This window comes from Giraffa tippelskirchi, chromosome 4, assembly GCF_054371585.1.
Source record: "Giraffa tippelskirchi isolate mGirTip1 chromosome 4, T2T-mGirTip1v1.2.pri, whole genome shotgun sequence".
Classification (NCBI taxonomy): Eukaryota; Metazoa; Chordata; class Mammalia; order Artiodactyla; family Giraffidae; genus Giraffa; species Giraffa tippelskirchi.
In genome coordinates, this window is record NC_137278.1 from 85,897,703 (window position 1) to 85,918,221 (window position 20,519).

Sequence of the window (20,519 nt, forward strand, 5' to 3'; positions counted from 1 at the left end):
TGAGAAGAACAGGTGTTAAAGGAAGCTAGGAGATGTAAAGAGCTGCTCTGATACGTTGTCTGATTCAGCACTCAGAAAACTCAGCAAGTCAAATGTTGAAGCTACCAATTTACCAACAAAACCCTAGCCACTGAAATTTTGACATCCTACTGTGATACCTGAGAGACTTCTTGGCATAAGTGCCAGAACCAGTTGGACCTAGGTTCAAATCTTGGCTCTGCCTACTGACAGCTCTGACGCCTTGGAGGACGAGCTTCCTGGGTTCCAAATGGAATTCTGTACAACAGGAGTATTCCCAACTGTTGAGTAGGTCAGGGCTGCTGCAGAGTATAGAGATACTTTATACAAAATGCCTACCATCGGGCCTGACTAAAGTATGCACAGGTATCATTGTTTCCTGCAATAAGATATTCTTTTATTAAGATAATAATGGACTGTTGTGAAAATAGGCTGAATGGTTAAACCACTTAGTAGACTTGAACAAGCAGTGAAACAAAAAAGTTCCAAGTAACATGGACATTTTCTTTTGAAAAATAAAATTATTTTGCCCCTAACACATGGTCTTTATTCTCACCACTAAGGAATAGCGTGTAAATATGTACTAGTCGCTTTCCTCTCCTCTATTACTTCCTTTCTTTGCCTTATTTCCTCTGCTGGAAAATGGTTAAGGTGAGGAATCTGGAAATTGTGGGTTAAAAGGAAAAAATTAGTATGTGGGGAGTCACCCATTCAGCACCTTGGCCGCACGTCCAGTCTTGTCCCATGTAACGAGGACACCCTGTAACAGGTTACCTACAGAGATTGTGAGATCTCTGTCAGTGAATTGCTCAAAGGCAAAAGAGGGATTATATTATCTCATTTAAAAATTAAGTCATCTACCTCAAGGCAGAAAGCCAGACCAGATGATCTTCAAGTCTTCCTCTGTTTAGAATTTGATGCTAATTTTCTTCGAAAAATGTTTAAAGGACAAGCAACTTGTTCATCAACAAGTACATTTTTAATAGATTACAGACTCCTTAATGAAATCATTTGCAGATTTAAAATTCAGTTTTCACAGTAAGAACTGATCAACAATGAAAAGTCTTTCTGTATGTGGCTAAACAAAAACTTCAAACCATTAAGTAAGAGCCACTTGAAAACTACTCTGAGTGAAAAAAAAAAAAAAAAAGCATGGAGCACAAACCCCTAGCTTCTAAAGCCAAGAAAAGTCTGCTCTCTTCCAAAACAAGTATGATTTTAAAATAAACAAAGCAAGTTTTTTAAATGACACAGAAAGAATATGACTCTGAGTGTGTTTCTTGGGAGTGGGCTACATGGTAGGATGGCACAAATGAAGTAAAAGTAAAGATGTCAATAGCTTACTTCATTCATAATCCACATTGCCCTGCAATTTATACATTAGATCAACCCATACAGACCTTATTTTCATTAGTTAAAAGTGATAGCAACTTTGTACTTTTACTTTCTACTTAAATTATTACCAACATTAAAATATAGAGCTAACAAAACCATATAAAGTATTGAATTTATCCCCATATGATACAATTCTAGGTAGAAAATGATACAACACTGTGATTCCCTTTACTCTTCACTTCTGTCCCTGTCTTTCAACTTTGGGCTTTGGAAATAAGAGGAAAGAGAAGCTAAATAAGCAAATGATACACAGAGAAGGGAAAAAATGGAAAATAAAAATAAGAGATAAAGTGAAAAAAGTACTAGAGAACATAAACTTAGCCTCAAAACCAATCTATAAGAATTGGACTTCTCTTTCCTCAGTCCTTAGACTCATCAGTAGAAAACATACTAACCTTCACACTATTCTAAACTTACCCCCAAAATGATGGGGAGACATTTTTTGAAAGGCAATGCTTCTTCAACATTTTAGATATAGATTTGTTTCATGGTCCGTAAGACTTCACAGCAAATGACAGAGCTGGGAGTCAAACCCAAGTCTACCTAACTCCAAACTCCATGGTCTCGAAATCATACAAAATGTCCCCTAGATGTCCCTTTGGCCAGGCTGTCACGATAATATTTGTAGATAGATCTTTTAGTGAGGTGGGACCATCACACTCAACCCACTGCTGGAAATTGCATTGCTAAGCATTATTGAAACCCAGAGAAAATTTACTGGGGACAATGTCTCAGTACTGAATGTCCTTATTTATGTTGGTTTTATTCCCCTCTATATGAATAATTCATTAATTGTCAGAAACTTCAGTAGGTGTTTCCAAAAATTATTCCTCTAAAGGAAGATAGGAGCAATTATCAAGGAAAAAAATAAAATTAAATTAAGTTTAAACACCAAAAGATTTAGAAAACAAGTTTGAGAGATAAGAAAGAATTATTTATGATGGTGGAAGAATAGTATATAAGACAGACCAAAGGAGCGGTGATTCTTAGGGGGCAGATTCTAGACTGAACAGGTTTTAAAAGGTAGTTGAGAATACCATTCAAATCAACAGATGTTTAACGAAGGATAAATAAAAATTATCCAATGGAAGCAAATGAGAAACTCCTTGCAGCATAAACTATTAAAAAATAACTATAAAAACAAAAGATGATAACATAGAAAAATATCACTCGCTTTCTTGGCAAAAACATGACAAATAAGAAGAGGGAAAGCTCCACTTAAAACCAGCTACCTCTGTCTTTCTAAAAAGTACTAGGAATCAATTATCCAGAGCTAACACTATATTCAAAAACTGGGGGGAAAGTAACAGAAAGATGTAAATCTGGATTTATTCACATCAACAGGTTCTGCAAAACAAATTTTATAGACTAATCAATGCATGTAGATGTCAGTAGAGATTTATGCCTTGAAAAATGTGATAGTTTAACAGTAGAGACTAACAGGAAAAGGGAGGAAGCACTGTGTCCTTGTGACTAAGCTTCTCTTTCAAAAATCAGCAGTCATTCATTTCTCTATTTTAGCTTTCCTTTTCAGTGAGATTTGAAAATCTATAGCGTAATAAAAACTACAAGAGAAGTTGTGGACATTAACAAACATTTAAGGAATGTAACTTAACAACTGCTGATTTTTTATAGCAGCATTTAATTATCATTTCATTACCATTTTAAAAGAGATCTTATTTTTCTTTCATCTTAGAAAATAGAGCCTACTTATAGCACATCCCCTTTTAAAAGATTTTTTCTTTAAAGTAATCCAGCTGAACAAAAGGCAACTGATAACTATGTTTATTAAAAGACAGACATCAATATGAAAGCTTTCTCAGACTTGCAAGGTTTCTGGAAATGCAAATTATTGTATTACGGTCAACAATTCAATGCGATTTCTTTGAAGTATAATGTCTCACCATTAAAACAGTCATCATAAGAAAACAGACATGCTACATTCACCTGCAAAAGAATGATGAAACGTCACTTACATGGCTTCTTGGGGCATTTCTGGCATTTGTGAAAGCCCCAGGAGGTGCCCACAGTTCCACAGCAGTCCTCCTGCTTTGAAAGGCCAGGGAGTGCTTTGCCACACTGCAATGATGAGGTGTGAAATAGGAAGGTTAATTGAATGCAGGATGCCCAGCTCCAGAGCACTGGTGTGCTTCACAGCCATGTTATAAAACAGTTCCCTTGTTGTTGACATAGAACCCGGGAGGGTGTTGAGAGTAGCGGCTCTAAAACCTCAGAATGAAACATCAGCACACAATCAGAGGACACTCAAGCAAACAAGCATATTTCCAAGAGCTCCTTGGCATTTTTAGAGTCTTCATACAACCTGTCACTGTTTAGAGCACTTTATAAAATTTAACCTTCCAATGCTTTTTTTCACATTTTTCCCCCCTTAGTAAGAAGGAACTTAAAAGATACTTTGAACTTTTTACATTTGAATTTTAACTGTTTACTGAGATGTCTGTTGTGGACACTCAGGGAACAGAGCTGTAAGGGTGAAGCATGTACAAAGACCTTAAGAATACTGCACAGATCCCACCTATAAGAGGCCATGGGTCCTCCTGTAACACCAAGGCCTGGGCAGGGACAGGGTATGACCACAGGCTGAGCCAGACCAGTCCTAGGTGAGACAAACACTCCAGACATCCACACAGCCTGATCCAGGGAAGTCAGCCACGCTGGGAAGGTTCTGGCAGGTTTGAATCAGGCCAGCAGGCAGAGGAGTCGGGCTTCGGGGTCTCCTGAGTGCCACAGAGATGACAAATGCAAGGATCCATCTCATGTTCCAGTCAGCCAAGGTCAGAAGAGGCCAAGGGGCAATATCCTGAAGTTAGACCTGCTCAGTGGCATTGACAAGACTTTAGAATGACAGCCTCTGCTTTGCACACCGATTTCGAGGCCAATGGTGCAGGAAGGGCCGCCTGGCTCCTCATTCCTAATGCGCAGGCAAAGCCCAGATCTAAGGGGCCACTCTGCCTTCCTCTGCCTCAGCCTCTACAAGATTCTCCAAATGGCTTTCAGAGTCACCTTGGCTTCCCTTCTGGCTCAGCTGGTAAAGAATCCACCTGCAATGCGGAAGACCTGGGTTCGATCCCTGGGTTGGGAAGGTCCTCTGAAGAATGGAAAGGCTACCCACTCCAGTATTCTGGCCTGAAGATTCCATGGACTGTACAGTCCATGGGGTCATCCATGGGGTGGCAAAGAGTCAGACACGACTGAGCGACTTTCACTTTCACTTTCCAAAGACAAATCTGATCACATTACTCTGAATGAAAACCTTCAGCGACTCTCCCCTATATGAAGACTGCAACCTCCCCAATACGATATGTGTGACCTAGTTCTCACCTCAGACAATCTCTCTCTGTCCCCTCACACCACTCTACATCCATCCTTCAGGCACACTCAAGGACTCCTTATCCTTAACGGACCCGGAGAACCCCCACCACGAAACCTCCTGTCTCCTCAATTTCAGCGAGTTCCTCCAACCATCCCCTTTACTCCATGATACTTTCTACACAGTTCTGCTGCCTCCACTATGTATTTTAATCAAACACAGATGTATTTTATTCATCTTTATATCCCAATGTACAGTACAAGTTGCAAATAAACACTCAATAAATATTAAGGGAAGGAAGGAGCAAGCAATCAGAAGAAACTAAAGAACAAACTAGTTTCAGTCCATTCAAGTAAGCAATGGTCCTGGGGAAAACAATGGAAATTAGCAAACTAGCCCAGGCTAGTGAGCAAAACTCAGGGGAAGAAAGTTGGGACAGGTGATGACTCATAGAAGGGCAGCAGACAGCAGATACCAGTTGCCTGGCAGGCCTCCAGGGACCGCACTGCCTACCCTCCAGGTCCACCCATGCAGGATTCCCAACAAGGCTCTGACTACATGTCCGACTTGTAAAACAAAACCAGAGAAGGCAGAGCTCAGCTAATCAAGTTGGAGTTACATCATAGCTTTGAAGTCCTTAGGTTTTTGTGGGTTTTCAAGATTTCAACAGGATGTCGTATTCTTTCCAAAAATAGTGTATGATGAGCAGGAGGAGGAGAGGGGGCAATGGGGGAAGAGAGTGAACACTCGTGCAAATGGAGAACCTTGGGAAGGAATGACACATACTGGCTGCATTCAGGTAGTTCCCAGACTCCTTCCGCTTAATAACAGAAGGCTTAAACCTGAAATATGAAGGAAGGAAGAAGGAGGATGGAACAACGCTCCAGGCGTTAAGACTGGAAACAAAATGATATGTGAAGAACACAGAGGTCTCCACGGTTGCAATCAGGTGCCAAAGCGTGCTTGTGGTTTACTTCCAGTATGATCAGTTAGATTTATGTCAGACACCAGTGCACATCACATATAGACCATTCTCGTCCCAGCCCCTTTAGGTTCTTCTCTTCATCAAGCAAAACTCCCAACACTTGCCGATTTTATATGCTCCAAACTCTGGTAGCAGTTAAAATCCAATTTTCACCTTGGATTCCTAGAATGTTTGATTTGGGAGGGCAAAAATAAATCATTTCTCCCGACTGGGCCTCAAAAAAAAAAGGTACAAGGTTTTCATTACAGGATTCAGGCTGCTTTATCCTACGGCTTTGTTTTCGCGGGTCCACAGCCAAGAGCAGCACAAGCCATCCAAGTCGATTAAATAAATGGCAGGGTAGGTGGTACCACAATGCTGTGTGTTCCTCTCAAAACCAGGTCCGCACAGCATGAGGACAGACTGCAAGGGATAAAGTCAGGTTTGCAACAAGGCACGAGGTTTCATGGGTGCCCCTTTAGTTAGTTAACTGTGCAGAGATTTCAAAGTGCAGCAAGAAACTCCACCTGAGATCTTTGCAGCCAGATGCAGGGCTTTCTCTCATACAAGAGATTTCTCAGCACCTGATATTACCTGGATCCTGGAAGCATCTAGAACAAAAGAAGGTAGAGGAAGGATCTCCCCTCCATACCAAAAGTCCACACAGGAGACAATGACATTGAAAAAGACATTAGAATCTCGAATGCCCTTCTGTCAGCCTGGAAGATTCTACTTCTCTATAAGACATAATCACATGCACATAGGCTGACGCTACTGAACTACACTTTTATTCCCAGATTAAAGTGATTTTTTTACAAGTTAAAAACACAAATGGAATTTCTCTTGTGTGAATCACTCACCATATTTTCAGAGAAAGCCTGTCTCTCATTTCAAGGCACATCTTATTAGAAACCCAGGAGAAATGTGCTAACTGTATAACCCAATATTTAGTTATTTCAAGCCAGAAAGGAAAACCTATGCTGTCCATCGAGCAATGTGATAAAGCTCCTCAAAAAGTTCACACAACTCTGGGCTGCACATTAGGGGACTCTTGGACCCCACACGTCCATGCTAGGATTCAGCAAATGCACGGCCCACCTAAAGTGGTCCAAACAGAACAATAAAGGTTCAGGCTACCAGATTCAGTGACTATCAGCTGAAGAAAGTAGGGATAATAAGACAGACAGCAGAGTTCAGACATGTTCAACAAACTTGTTGCTTGAAGTTATCTGCATGGTGAAGGTATTAGCAGGACTACAGGCTCCAGATCACAAGAAAAGAGGATTCCACTCATTAAGCAGGAGACCTTTTCAACAGTGAATGACCCTCAACAATGGAAGAGGTCAATATCTTCAGTGATGTTGAAGGCTCAAGGATCATCTCATGGGAATGCCCAGGGTAAGAAGCAGATGTCTCTCAGGGTTTCTGTCAGATCTAGGGTTCCATCTTCAATATACACTGATAGGTTGCATTACTGACAAAGGAAACACCAGAGCCAACCCCAAGTACTTGTGTTGCTCTCCTGTCTCTAACAGGACAGTGTCTGGGCAGATACACTCCTACCCAGCTTCTGTGCTTTACCTCGTCCCTCAAATCAACACTGCCAGGGATGGTCATACCAGTCTGAGCTTATTCCTACAGGACCTATGCAAACTAGACAGAAAAAGGGGAAAACAAATAGAACTCCTCCCAGCCCTAATCACCGTGATTCTTAGAAGACTGGCTGCATGAAAATAACTCATCAACCATTACTATCTGCATATCTGGACTAGCACCATACATCAGAAGGTAAGACTATTTAGAAAGCATCACAATTACTCCATGAATGTTCATGGTACTACTTTCACAGCAAAAAAGTTATTACAAGCAATGGTGTAAAAGCCTTTGTTAAACATTGTTAAGAATTAACAGACTGAAAAATCATGAACTCTTCTAAATCTTGACCTGATTGAGAACACTTATCTGCAGACTTATCTGCAGCACTTACCTGCAAATCCTCGCTTTTAAAATATCATAACACTTTCCTGCCACTCAAAATAATGCTGTGATGACAGCTTGTTTTAGATCTCCCTATAAATATATGAGTATTAAGTTTTACATTTAATGGCTTATAATTTTTGTCTATTAAAAACTCGCCAATGGAATTGCTTCATAGATGAAAAATCACTTGAAGAGAGTGTGATAAATATTGGAGTATGGTTTCAAGAGATTCAGTTTTCACACCTTAAAATTACTAGTACCTATAATATCCTCATTTCAAGAACGTTTGCTGCACCAGGCCAGTGGATCTTCCCCAGGAAAGATTCAGCTGTGGGGAAAAGAAAGAAACACTGGTGTGGAATCATTACCCCTGGACCTAAACCCCAAGTCTCTCTGACAAGATATTCCACAGACCATCCAGCATCTCCAGACTAGTTCTCAGACAAAGGGATGGTAATCCCAACTTCAAAGGACCGTGGTGAGGTTCAACAATGCCTGTCCAAGCATGACCGACCTTATTCCGTCAGCCCCTGTGCAGGGACTAGTAGACAGTGATCTTCTGGGGTGTGTTCTGCACCAGGACATAGCGTTTGGTAAGCACAGCATGGGCTGGATGGATCTGCACCATCCTCCTCAGCTTATATCTTGTGTGGGTGCAACCTACCAAGCATTACAGTGCTGGCCAATTTGTTAGGCTCTCAGGATACATTTCTTAAGAGAGTTCAGATACTTTAGGAGTAAAAGGGCTGCTTTATGAAGATGGCCACCATGTCAAGGACCCACAACTAAAAGACATTTGAAAATGTTAATACTGAAATACTCTCACAAATTATCTTATCACATGTACGTAACTCACTTTATTTTGTTACCAGGAACCATTATATACTGAAGTATAATAGACTCTGAGTTTGAATAAAGAACATTTTTCTCAATGAGATTAAGACACTGGAACCAAAGAAACACAAAGAAACTAAAATATTAAAGTAATATAGATTTTTAAAATGCTCCTCGAGATTGTACCAAAGTAAAACATGAAAGAAGAGAGAGGCTGGTTCACTGCAACTCTCTTTCTTGCAAGAGTATGCAGAGCAGTGTTTAGGCAAGAACTGAAACAAGGCAGTGACTCAACGGCTGGACTGGGGAGAAAGATTCCAAAGGGATGCAGCAGCTTTAGCTAAGCCCAATACCTAACACCAACTGGAAGGGACCCCAGGGCGGGAGTAGGCGAAGGACAGAGGAAGGCAGGCCAAATGCAAAGGAACAGAGAGCCAGTGGGGCAAGTCAGAGAGTGAAGTGGAGCTAAGGCATAGAGCATTCTCCCAATCTGGGATTCAGCCTGTAGCTGGATATCAAAATTAATCAGAAGGCAGGAAAAAGGAAAGGTCAAAGCAAGAGAGTTCTGGATTGCTTCCAGTGAAATATCTGGCATCTGTGAAGCAGTGTGGCAAACAGAAATATTGACCAAGAGGAGGAGGAAGAGAAAGAAAAGATTAAGTGTTTTATAAAAGTATAGTGTTCTACATCTGGTGTGTGTGTGCATGCTAAGTCACCTCAGTCATGTCAGACTCCTTGCAACCCCATGGACTGTGGCCCACCAGGCTCCTCTGCCCATGGGATTCTCTGGGCAAGAATACTGGAATGGGTTGCCATGCCCTCCTCCAGTCTACATCTGATACTTCCCCTCAAAAGTAAGTACGAATTATTAGGATGGAGTACATCATTCATGGGGAAAAATGGAAGAAATTACTGATCAACCTGATCAGTAATCAGAGGTCCATAACAAAATTGGGTAATTATTAAATTATTAGAGAAATGTTGGCTATACTTCCCTTCAAAGAACTAGCATAAGGGAGCTTTTAAGTTCACTGCAAACGATCTCTTTCCCAACAAATGCTGTCCCAAACAAGAGACATCCCAACACAAACTCCCAGGCATCTCCATGTTTGGCAGAATTAGTGCATTATGATTGTGAAACTGACCTACCCACACAAGCCTATTCCCGAGTGTGGGACCAGTGAAAAGTGGTGTAAAGATGACCCAGAACTCAATAAAGGACAAGAGTATAGCTTTTGAAGTTGGATCAATATGCATCAAAATCCTCACTTTACCCATCACCACCTACATGGCCACAGGCAAAACTCTCAAACTCTCTCTGCCTATTTCTTCTTTAAAATGGAACTAAAAATGTCCATTTCCACAGAGCTCTCAAAACTTAAACAATACATGGAGGCAGATTCTACATGAGACAGCCACATGTCCAGACATGCTTGGGTCAGAATCAATATTAGACCCCTTCCTCTGGGTTACTTGTTTAAAAACCTGGGCTTACTTAACAAATGACCAAGTAATCTAATAGTTACTCAACATGATACAATGTCCCAACTTACAGAGAAGAGCTGCATTAAAATAAGTTAGATCTAGAAATTTAAAGGGCTTCCCTGATAGCTCAGTTGGTAAAGAATCCACCTGCAATGCAGGAGACCCTAGTTCAATTCCTGGGTCAGGAAGATCCTCTGGAGAAGGGATAGGCTACCCATTCCAGAATTCTTGGGCTTCCCTTGTGGCTCAGCTGGTAAAGAATCCACCTGCAATGCAGGAGACCTGGGTTCGATCCCCGGGTTGGAAGATTCCCTGGAGACAGGAAAGGCTACCCACTCCATTATTCTGGCCTGGAGAATTGCATGGACTGTATTCCATGGACAGAGAAGCCTGGTGGGCTCCAGGCCATGGGATTGCAAAGGGTCAGACATGACTGAGTGACTAACATAGAGAAATTTAAAAAGAAAAGATGTTCCTTCTTTTTTTTTTTTAAGCTGCACTGCACAGCAGGGGGGTCTTTGTTCCCCCACCAGGAATCAAACCCCATGCCCCCTGCAGTGAAAGTGTGGCATCTTAACCACTGGACCGCAAGTAAGTACCCAAACAAGATATTATTAAGATTTTGCTAAAAATGTTCAGGTTTTCGCTAAAGTGCTCTGACCAGTTTTTTAAAAAATAAAGGTCAGGGGGTTAATGCTGTGGAGAGTTTGTGACTTCATTTTAATTCTACTCAATAAGGACAACATGGTATCACTGAATCACAGTGAGTTAACCAGTTAATATCAGTGTTCAAGCAACAGATGACTTCACTTTGGGGACATCAAGATTCTTTTTGTCACACGCCATGGCTTGGTGAAAGAGGACGAAAACCATGAAACCACTATAATGGAACCTACTACCCTGTATCCACTCCCAAGCATCATGGTCCAAGCACAAAGACACTGCAGAACATGGACTCCCTGAGACAGGTTCCAGAGAATGTGTTTGTTCTTTCCTGTTCAGCTAGTATAATGGACTGAATATTGTTGTGCCTCTCTGTGCATATTCACATCTGACCCCTAACAGCATGACATTAGGAGGTGTGGCCTTTGGGACATAATTAGATATAGATGAGGTCATGAGGGTGGGCCCTTGTGATAGGATTAGTGTCCTTATGAAGAGAGACAGACTAGAGCCCTTTTTCTGCCCTATGAAGACAGTGAGAAGGTGGCCATCGACAAACTAGGAAGACAGCCCTGAAGTGAAGTGAAAGTCACTCAGTCATGTCCGACTCTGCGACCCCATGGACTATACAGTCCATGGAACTCTCCAGGCCAGAATAATGGAGTGGGTAGCCTTTCCCATCTCCAGGGAATCTTCCCAACCCAACGATCAAACCCAGGTCTCCTGCATTGCAGGTGGATTTTTAACCAGCTGAGCCACAAGGGAAGCCCAAGAATTCTGGAATGGGTAGCCTATCCCTTCTCCAGAGGATCTTCCTGACCCAGGAATTGAACCGGGGTCTCCTGCATTGCAGGCGGATTCTTTACCAACTGAGCTATCAAGGAAGCCTGAAGAGAGCCCTACCAGGAATTAAATCTCTCAACATCTTGATCTTACACTTCCAATCTCCAGAACTGGGAGAAAATAAATTTTGGTCATTTCTACTACCCAGTCTATAGCATTGGGTTGGCCAGAAGTTCATTTGGGTTCTTCCATAAGATGTTACCATAAGATGTTACAGAAACCTGAACAAACTTTTTTGGCCAACCCAATATTTGTGATGGCAGCCCAAGCCAACTTATACAGAGAGCAATGGTTCTTGTAAATCCTCCATACCCGGAAGAAATGACCTAACAGCCTGCATGGAATAGCAGAAATGATACTGGAGTAAGACCCAGGAAGCCTCAGTTTTAGTCCTCACCTACCATAAACTCAAAACAAGACATGAAGCAAGTTTATTTCTCTCTGGACTTCAGCTTCCTCACCAATCAAATTTTAAGGATAGATTAACAATGAATATTCATTGACGTGCCCCGAGTCTATGATTTTATGAAGACTCTAGCACAGTGGTGAGGGTAACCTGTGAAGGTCCATGTTCACTGAATGTTCCCTGCCTATCAGGCTAGTACACTAGAGTCTCTGCTGCCATGTGTTTCCACATCCTAACATCATATCCTGACCTAGACCAACTTGATCAGTGATAACTAGAATGGGCCTCCTCTTCTGGACCTTGTTTCATGTCTTCCCCTTTTCCTGCTAGTTGGTACTCACACACACACACACAAAAAAACCAGTTCTTTCTAGAAACAGTTGTGGCTTTTCAATGACTCCTTTCTAAACTATAAGAATTATAATAAATAGATAATTACCAATAAGTGAAATAAATTATTCAAGATAGGCGTGGAGATGCAGACTTTCCATGGCTTGAGGTATGACTCATTTTCACATTATGGTTGATCAACCCACACTTCACAGGTGTCCCATGAATTATCCATGTGTGAAACTGCCACGTTCACCTCTACCACACCCAGAAGTACCTTATTTCAATGTTCTGGCAAAAAGCCTCAAGGTGTTCTGGCAAGAAGAAGCTATACCCTCAGTTCTATGAATCTGGTTGAGGAACATGAATCCCACATTTAAAAAATCTGTGATTTCTTATAAAAACCAGAATGAGGACCCTCATGGGAAGAGCTCTCCCTGCAAGTAATGTAACGATTAATCCAAACTCCTGTCGAAGCTCTTCTTTGTTCCTATTAATCTTTTCACTATGATATAAACACATCTCCACTCTGGCAAAATGACTTCTGCCCATCTTCTGAGCAAAACAGTCCTCCTTGAGCCTGTGGACCAACTATGGCTCCAAATCAAACTAGAAAACCTCATGAGAGCTCTTCAGCATCCATGTACCAGAACATTAAATATGTTTATGTCTATGTGCCAATAAGAAAAAGCGTCCAAATCTCTGAACCCTATCACTAACACAACATATTTGATCAACTTGTTCTAAAGGCCTGTTGTCATAAAGGAGAATATTGTTCGATCGAGCACTGGCATGGTAACAGGCATTGTCTCATAAGAAGAAGAGGAAAACGCTTAAATACTTCCAGATTTTCTAAAAGAACTTGTAAAAAATTTGCTTTGGCTTGAGTAGAACATTCTTTATAGGAAAGGTTTTTTGTTTTTTTTTTTTTAGAGTTCACCCAGCTTTCTTTTATTAGAGTAATTAAAACAATGTTAGGCATTTGGGGTATCTGATACAACCATAATCCTCTGATATTTCAGGGTATTGATTTTACAAAGTATCTACTGTGACTAGGGCATTAACTGTTGTAAATGTATCCACATTGATTTCTGACAGTGTATTTGTTTAAAGCCTGCTGAAGCCAAACCATGGGCTTCAAGGAATTCCAGACAACTACTTTAGTTTTATGAAATGGTATTTTTAAAGTTACACTAAGGCAAAAAATGGTTTTAAAGTAACATAAAAGGGGAAAAAATTCTTAAGCATGAAACTTGTGATTCTACTTGACATCTTTTCTAAATAAACGATCAAATTTGGGCTGCCTATTTTCTCCACCTCTACAATGATTTGAGGATTTCAATAGTCAAGTCTAGCAGGCTATGATATGTGTGTCTTGCTATTCTTAAATTGCAAAAGGAATAATTATGCTTTGTCATGATTATATTCCAATATCATAATTCCCTTAACCTCCCCTTGCAGCAAAACATAAACAACATCATAAATCCTAGTACTAGATGATACAAAGATGAAATTTATCCTAACTCCACTACCAAGGATACTTCCTTTATAAAGACAGACCCAAGATGAGGACGGGAATTAAGACAGGCAGATAGGCATGGCATGGTTATTACTACAGTAATCGGATCTCTCCCAAATGATGAACATAAAGGCCTATTCTGCCCAAAGCTTATTTCCAGAACTGTATTGAGAGAAATTCTTTCTATGAAGCTTCATCGCTTGTCAGTTTCCTTTTTGTTTACAAAGAAAGATACTGAAAGGAACATAAAACCGTTTGGGGCCTTACAACACTATGTAAACTGTAACACGTGCCTCATTTGGTTAAGCTTTCAGTTTTTCTGTATCTCATCCAAGTACAAAGAACTCAAAACTAATAATTACCTGTGGTTTGGTTGCAAGTAGGATAGAAAAACTGAATGCCCCAAGTCATATTAATAGGTTTAATTCCCTGTGAGCAGGGAACCATGTCTGTCCTGACCACTGCTCTGCCACTTGTGGTGGGAATATTTGCTGCTCACCAAAGAACCACTTGCCTCCCCGCATGTTCCGGTTCCTAACTCTATTAGTCAGTGTAGACTGCCATAACGAAATTCCAGAGACTGGGTGACTTCAACAACATTCATTTTCCCTCCCAGTTCCAGAGGGTCAAAACCCAAGATCAAGGTGCCAGCATGGCCAGCTCTGGTGAGGACTCTCTTCCTGGCTTGTAGGAGGCTGCCATCCTGTCACATCCTCACCTGGCAAAGAGACAGAGCTAATCCTGTTGTATCAGGGCCTCACCCTTATGACCTCATTTACTCTTAATTACTTCCTTACAGACTATCTCCAATTACAGGCACACTGGGAGTTAAGACTCCAACCTATGAGTCTTCCTTTCTGCAGGAAGTGAGAGGCCGGGCATTCCACACAGCACAGCAATAGAACCATGGAGACCACCGTCGGCCTGAGTCCCTGAGAGATGTGCAGCGCAGAGTCCCCAGCTCACCTGTTAGACATCGAGTGTGTACAAAGTGTAAGCTTTTGCAGTATTTATGACTACAGTAAAACCTTGCCTACTCTAATACTAATATATTTGCTGATGACTCATGCGTGCCTAGTAATGCACTCAGTTCATAAGTGGCTCTGTCCTCTAAAGCACAAGTTTGTGGGGGAGAGAAGAGAGGCACAAAAATCAACTTTAGGACAATTAACTTCGAAATGGTCTGATTGGATTTTACCTGCAGTAAAAGGTTAGGGAGGAGGGATCAATGTGCATTGAAGGAGGACTGAAAGGCTTTTTGGAGGAGCCAACACTTGAGTCTCTCAAGCTAGGGAAGATTTGAAAGATCATTGTAGGTACTGACTGTGTTTGATGTTTGTACAGTTTGCTTTGTCCACTGATACTATGAGTAAGTATAAGTGGCATCTAAAGTTGTGGAAAAGAAGAAAGACGTCAAAATCATCACAGTCAGAGAACTGCATGGCTAAAAGGAGCCTTGGTAGTCTTCTCAGCCAAACCAGTTATTTGAAAAATAAAGAAACCAAGAGCCAGAGACATGGTGAATTTGCCAAAATGGAAAAAAGAGTGATTGTCTTGGAAATACTAATATAAGCTAGTCCCCTCACCTCTCTGAGCCTCAAGGCTCATTTAAGTAAATGGGAGACAAGAATACCTACTTCTCATTTTGAGGTTGTTTTGAAGGTCAACTAAGGCCATAAATGTGAATGCTCTCTATCAAATATTTTATAAAAATACACTGCCTCATTAAAATGCCTGCCCCAAAGCCACAGACCGTTAGACCATTTTCTTAACTCCATCAAAGCTTGCACACTCTAAAGCAGTCCTCTTCATAGTACCATATTGAAAGCACTGCTCTTTGTTCAAAATACTTAGAACTCCTCTGTCTGGATTTCAAAATGCAGGGCTGACGTTACGTTATTTGAAATATCCTCAATGGTGGCAAATCCATGTTCACCACGGGGCTGACCTGAGAGCACTGGATACTTTTGAATGCACTGAGAATACAGTAAATGGGTGGACAGAAAAACAGACATTTTCACGTGCAGCTCATTAACTGGTTTTGAAACACTTCCTTCAAAACCAATTTCCTAACTGCAAACAGCAGTGTTACTAGAGTAAATTGCACAGTCTCAAAGAATGAGCTCATTGAAATAACATCCAATTTCATATATAAATCCTTTTATATATGAAAAGAGAAAAGAGGAGAAAAACTGGAAGGATAAGAAAACAATGTTACCATCATTGTGGGGGAAGGTGCAGAGCAAAGTCAGGGAATCCTTTTGATATCTTTCGACAAAGGGTAATGCTGTTTTTTTCACTAAAATTTATGAATCAGGTTCTGAAGGATTGGGTTGTTGCTTATGTTTGTGCTTTTAGTAAATCAGATGATTCCACTTCATTTCAGCATATCTCAATTTGAAGGGGTCATGCAGACAAAGCCAAGAAACAACATCAGACCCTAGAAATGCCAGCTGTGACTCTTCAAACATTTCTGTAATGTACAAGAGCCTAAACCAGCCATCAGTTCAAGCCATGATCTCTTAAAACCACTTCCAACATGCTCAGAACTGTTGCCTTCAAATGACCACAAAACCACTTTGCCGATATCAGAAGTGAAATAACATGCATCTACTCAGAACTGTCCCATGATTATTTTCAATGCCTACTCCTCTGCAAAAAACAAGAGTCTAATTAAAATAGGTATATTATTTCAGTGAGCCGTAGAGATATAAAATACGGAAATTTGATATTCCATGTCATGATAAAGGCACTTTCACTGCCAATAAAATGAAAAACACCTGAGTGGACTGAAGAAGCATAAACGTGCTTGTCTATTAAATAGGTCAGGGTGAGTGAATACTCAAAACTGACAGTCCTTTTGGTGCCCAGAAAGCGTTGGCCGGGGTAAAGACGGGATGTTAGGCAGTAGGAAAGGTAACGTCTGAGTCATCACCCATTCTCTGAATTACTCTACTTCAGTTCTAAGAATCTATATTTTGATTATCCTAATGTCTCAGTCCTACAGTCTCAATCCAAGTAAAACCAGCAGTTCTTCCTGCCACTGGCAGAAGCCCAGTGACATGGAGACATGTTGTCTTTCACATGTAGTGTGTTTCCCCTTTGGATCTTATCCCTGGCTCTATTGATCTTTTTGACTCTGAGAAGAGGGCTCCTGCCTGACGTCCATCTGGCAGAGGTGGCTAGAGCAAGAGTAGGTGACACTACAGAGGTCCAGGACCTCTCAAGCAAGGTGTTATGTGTATGACACCTTTGGTGACACTCTCTGCTATTGACACAGGTAAGGTTTGGCAAAGATGGGCATTTCAGAGCCACTGGGGACAACCAGACTCCCTACCAGTCAGTTAAATATTTCTTAGATTATGTCAAAGGGCTATTTGAGTAGGACACTGAAGCAAATCTCAGATGGCATAGGAAGTGTCTGGTGGCTATGATTTATTCCACCTGAAGGAGGCCAAACTGCAGTAAATGCAATCAACACACCCTCACGGGGCTCTCTACTCCTGGAGAAAGCAGGTATTTTGTGACTCTGGCCCTACCTTCCCTCATCACTGCCCAGCAGCACCTCTGCAAGAAGGTCAAGTTCACCCAGGAGAACCCTGACCCCAAAAGCACGTTGCCTGGGGAAGTGGGGAAGAGGACCACATACACACCTGCCCCCACTGTTGACCCAGCCTGGCTAACTCAGTGCACCTCACCACATAAGGGGTAACACAGAAGCGAGAGGCCGAGAGCCTACAGTAAAATGCCTTATATTAACAGTTGTTCCTTCTTGAAACTTCTCATCTATTTATGTAAGTTACGGACTCAATTAGGGAATTAACCAGTCTGAAAGTGTTACTACCATTCTGGCATTATCCTCCCATCAGGATAAAATTAGTATTTCATCCTCACTTCAGGCCTCACCCCAGTAATGCTCATCATCAGTGCAGAAGAGTCTGAAGAAATCAAAGAAGAGGTTCCTAAGCAGAATTTCATGTCCTAGATCCCTTAACCGCTGCTGATGGTGATTGCAGCCATGAAATTAAAAGACGCTTACTCCTTGGAAGGAAGGTTATGGCCAACCTAGATAGCATATTTAAAAGCAGAGACATTACTTTGCCAACAAAAGTCCGTCTAGTCAAGGCTATGGTTTTTCCAGTGGTCATGTATGGATGTGAGAGTTGGACGGTGAAGAAAGCTGAGCGCCGCAGAATTGATGCTTTTGAACTGTGGTGTTGGAGAAGACTCTTGAGAGTCCCTTGGACTGCAAGGAGATCCAATCAATCCATCCTAAAGGAGATCAATCCTAGGTGTTCATTGGAAGGGCTGATGTTGAAGCTGAAACTCCAATACTTTGGCCACCCCATGCGAAGAGTTGACTCATTGGAAAAGACCCTGATGCTGGGTAGGATTGGGGGCAGGAGGAGAAGGGGACGACAGAGGTTGAGATGGTTGGATGGCATCACTGACTCGATGGACATGGGTTTGGGTAGACTCCGGGAGTTGGTGATGGACAGGGAGGCCTGGCGTGCTGCAATTCATGGGGTCGCAAAGAGTCGGACACAACTGAGTGACTGAACTGAACTGAAATTCCTTTCTCATCAATGAGAAGAGATTTTCAAAGTCTGAAGCCCATCACTACGTCTACTGGACTGGCCAAAAATTTGTTCGGGTTTTTCCATAACATCTTATATGTGCTATGCTAAGTCACTTCAGTCATGTCTGACTCTTTGTGACGCTACAGACTGTATCCCACTGGGCTCCTCTGTCCATGGATTCTCCAAACAAGAATACTGGAGTGGGTTGCCATGCCTTCCTCCAGGGGATCTTCCCAACCCAGGGACTGAACCTGTGTCTTTTATATCTCCTGAACTGACAGGCAGGTTCTTTACCACTCATGCCACCTAAGAGGCTTATGGAAAAACCCAAACAAGCTTTTTGGCCAACTCAATACATCTCTACTTACCCATCTCTGTTTTCTCTGCTGTGTAGAGTCAACAGACAGCTCTATTTTTTCATTGGCTTCTATGTGGTAGAAACCAGGAAATATTTTTCTTCAAAGTCCTAAGACTTGTTTAAAAAGTACTTTCAGCCATGAAGTTAATATACTTTCCCACTTCAGTAAGCTCACACTTTCATGCTAGTTTCTCCATAATGCTTTTTTTTTTTTAAAGCTTTCTTTTCTTTTTTAACAAAAGCAAGTGAATCTGTTTGGTCCTTCAGAAGTGTGTATGTGTCCCAGTGTTGTGGTATAGAGCATGAGGATGTTATTGAATTTATCTGCCCAAAAGACCAGTCTTCAGTTAAAGAATCTCTTTCTCCAAAGGCCCACTGTTTCTATTTTCCTGTCCAACTTCTAGAACCTCTAAGAGGATCGCAAACTGTCTAATTTTTGCCCGAGGGCTTATTATTTATATGACCAGTAATTAAAAGAAAGAAAGATTTTTTTCAGTGATACTGGGATTTCACATCAAGAAATGGTCCTTTTCTTCCTAATACACATAAAAGCTTACTTTCTTCTATAGAATACATATTAGAGAATTTAGAGTGTTTCTTATGGTTTTTAAAATTAAACTTTCCTTATTTTTTTTTAAGTGAAGTACAGTTACTATACAATACTATGTAAAGTTACAAGTATACCAAATAGTGATTCATAATTGTTCAAGTTTATGCTCCATTTATAATTATTGTAAAATATTGGCTACATTCACCATGTTGTACAATATATCCTTATAACTTATTTTATACCTTATAGTTGATACGTCTTGTACCCATGGAGCTTTTTTCCCCAACAATAAGGGGATTTTATGGTTGTCAACTATGAAAGTGAGTTTGTGTGTTATTTGATTATCTTTATCTGTGCTAGAGTGCTGTACTAAAAATATCTTCTCTCTTCTGTTTACATCTACTTCAGGTTTTCTAGTATTTCTGTTCTCATTAACGCAAGCATTCATATGTACAATGCGTTGCTCTTTTGGCACTTGCAATAGGAAAGTCTTGAGGCACTTGAATTTTTGTCTCATCTTGTATGACTGTCTAATTAAGGGGCACGTTCCCACAATGAACAAAAAACACATGATTTCATAAGGCGGCAGTGGCACACCCAGCATGGAAGCTGGACTCCCAACCCTCCACCTCACACAAGGTCTTTTCATACCATCTGGCATCATTAGGTCACTGTACATGTTTATTTCCAATAGTTGGGCAATACATAAGACATGTTTGAAACAACCAAAAACTCTAGATGCCAAATAAGCCTCCAACTTGGGTCACTGTTAAGAAAATCCATTTAGAATAAAGGACATCCTTGAACAGTGGAGAAAGTGTACCCATTCAATGACCTTATGGTGCAAAAATAGATTTGAGGGGTATTTTATGAAATTTGGCTTCTCCACTATTCTTGCCTGGAGAATTCCCATGGACAGAGGAGCCTAGCAGGCTATATATAGTCCATGGGGTGGCAAAGAGTCAGACACGACTGAGTGACTAAGCACGTTAGAGATGAAAACTTGCTGGAAATGTTGAAATAACTATAACCACTAGAAATGTAATTCTAATTTGATCTATACATTGAGCAAAATATCAGAAATATTTTAAAATATTTATGGAGTACCAGTGCTTACTGTAGGCAACACAGATACCTATCTTTGCCAAAATTATGACTTTTCAACTACTTCAAACTTGATTTAATTTTTTATTGGAGTATAATTGATTTTCAATATTGTGTTAGTTTCTGCTGTACAGAAAAGGGAATCAGCCATACATATAC

At 41.0% G+C, this 20,519-nt stretch overlaps 1 protein-coding gene across 37 annotated transcripts in view; it reads right to left on the reverse strand.

Annotated features, from left to right (window-relative positions):
* LTBP1 (latent transforming growth factor beta binding protein 1) overlaps nucleotides 1-20,519 on the reverse strand; it is a 453,402-nt gene that overhangs the window by 199,427 nt on the left and 233,456 nt on the right. For all 37 annotated transcript variants that reach the window (XM_081590239.1, XM_081590236.1, XM_081590238.1 and 34 more), the window contains one exon: nucleotides 3,390-3,492. In XM_081590239.1, coding sequence (XP_081446365.1) covers nucleotides 3,390-3,492 — 103 coding nt within the window. The remainder of the gene's footprint in view (nucleotides 1-3,389; nucleotides 3,493-20,519) is intronic.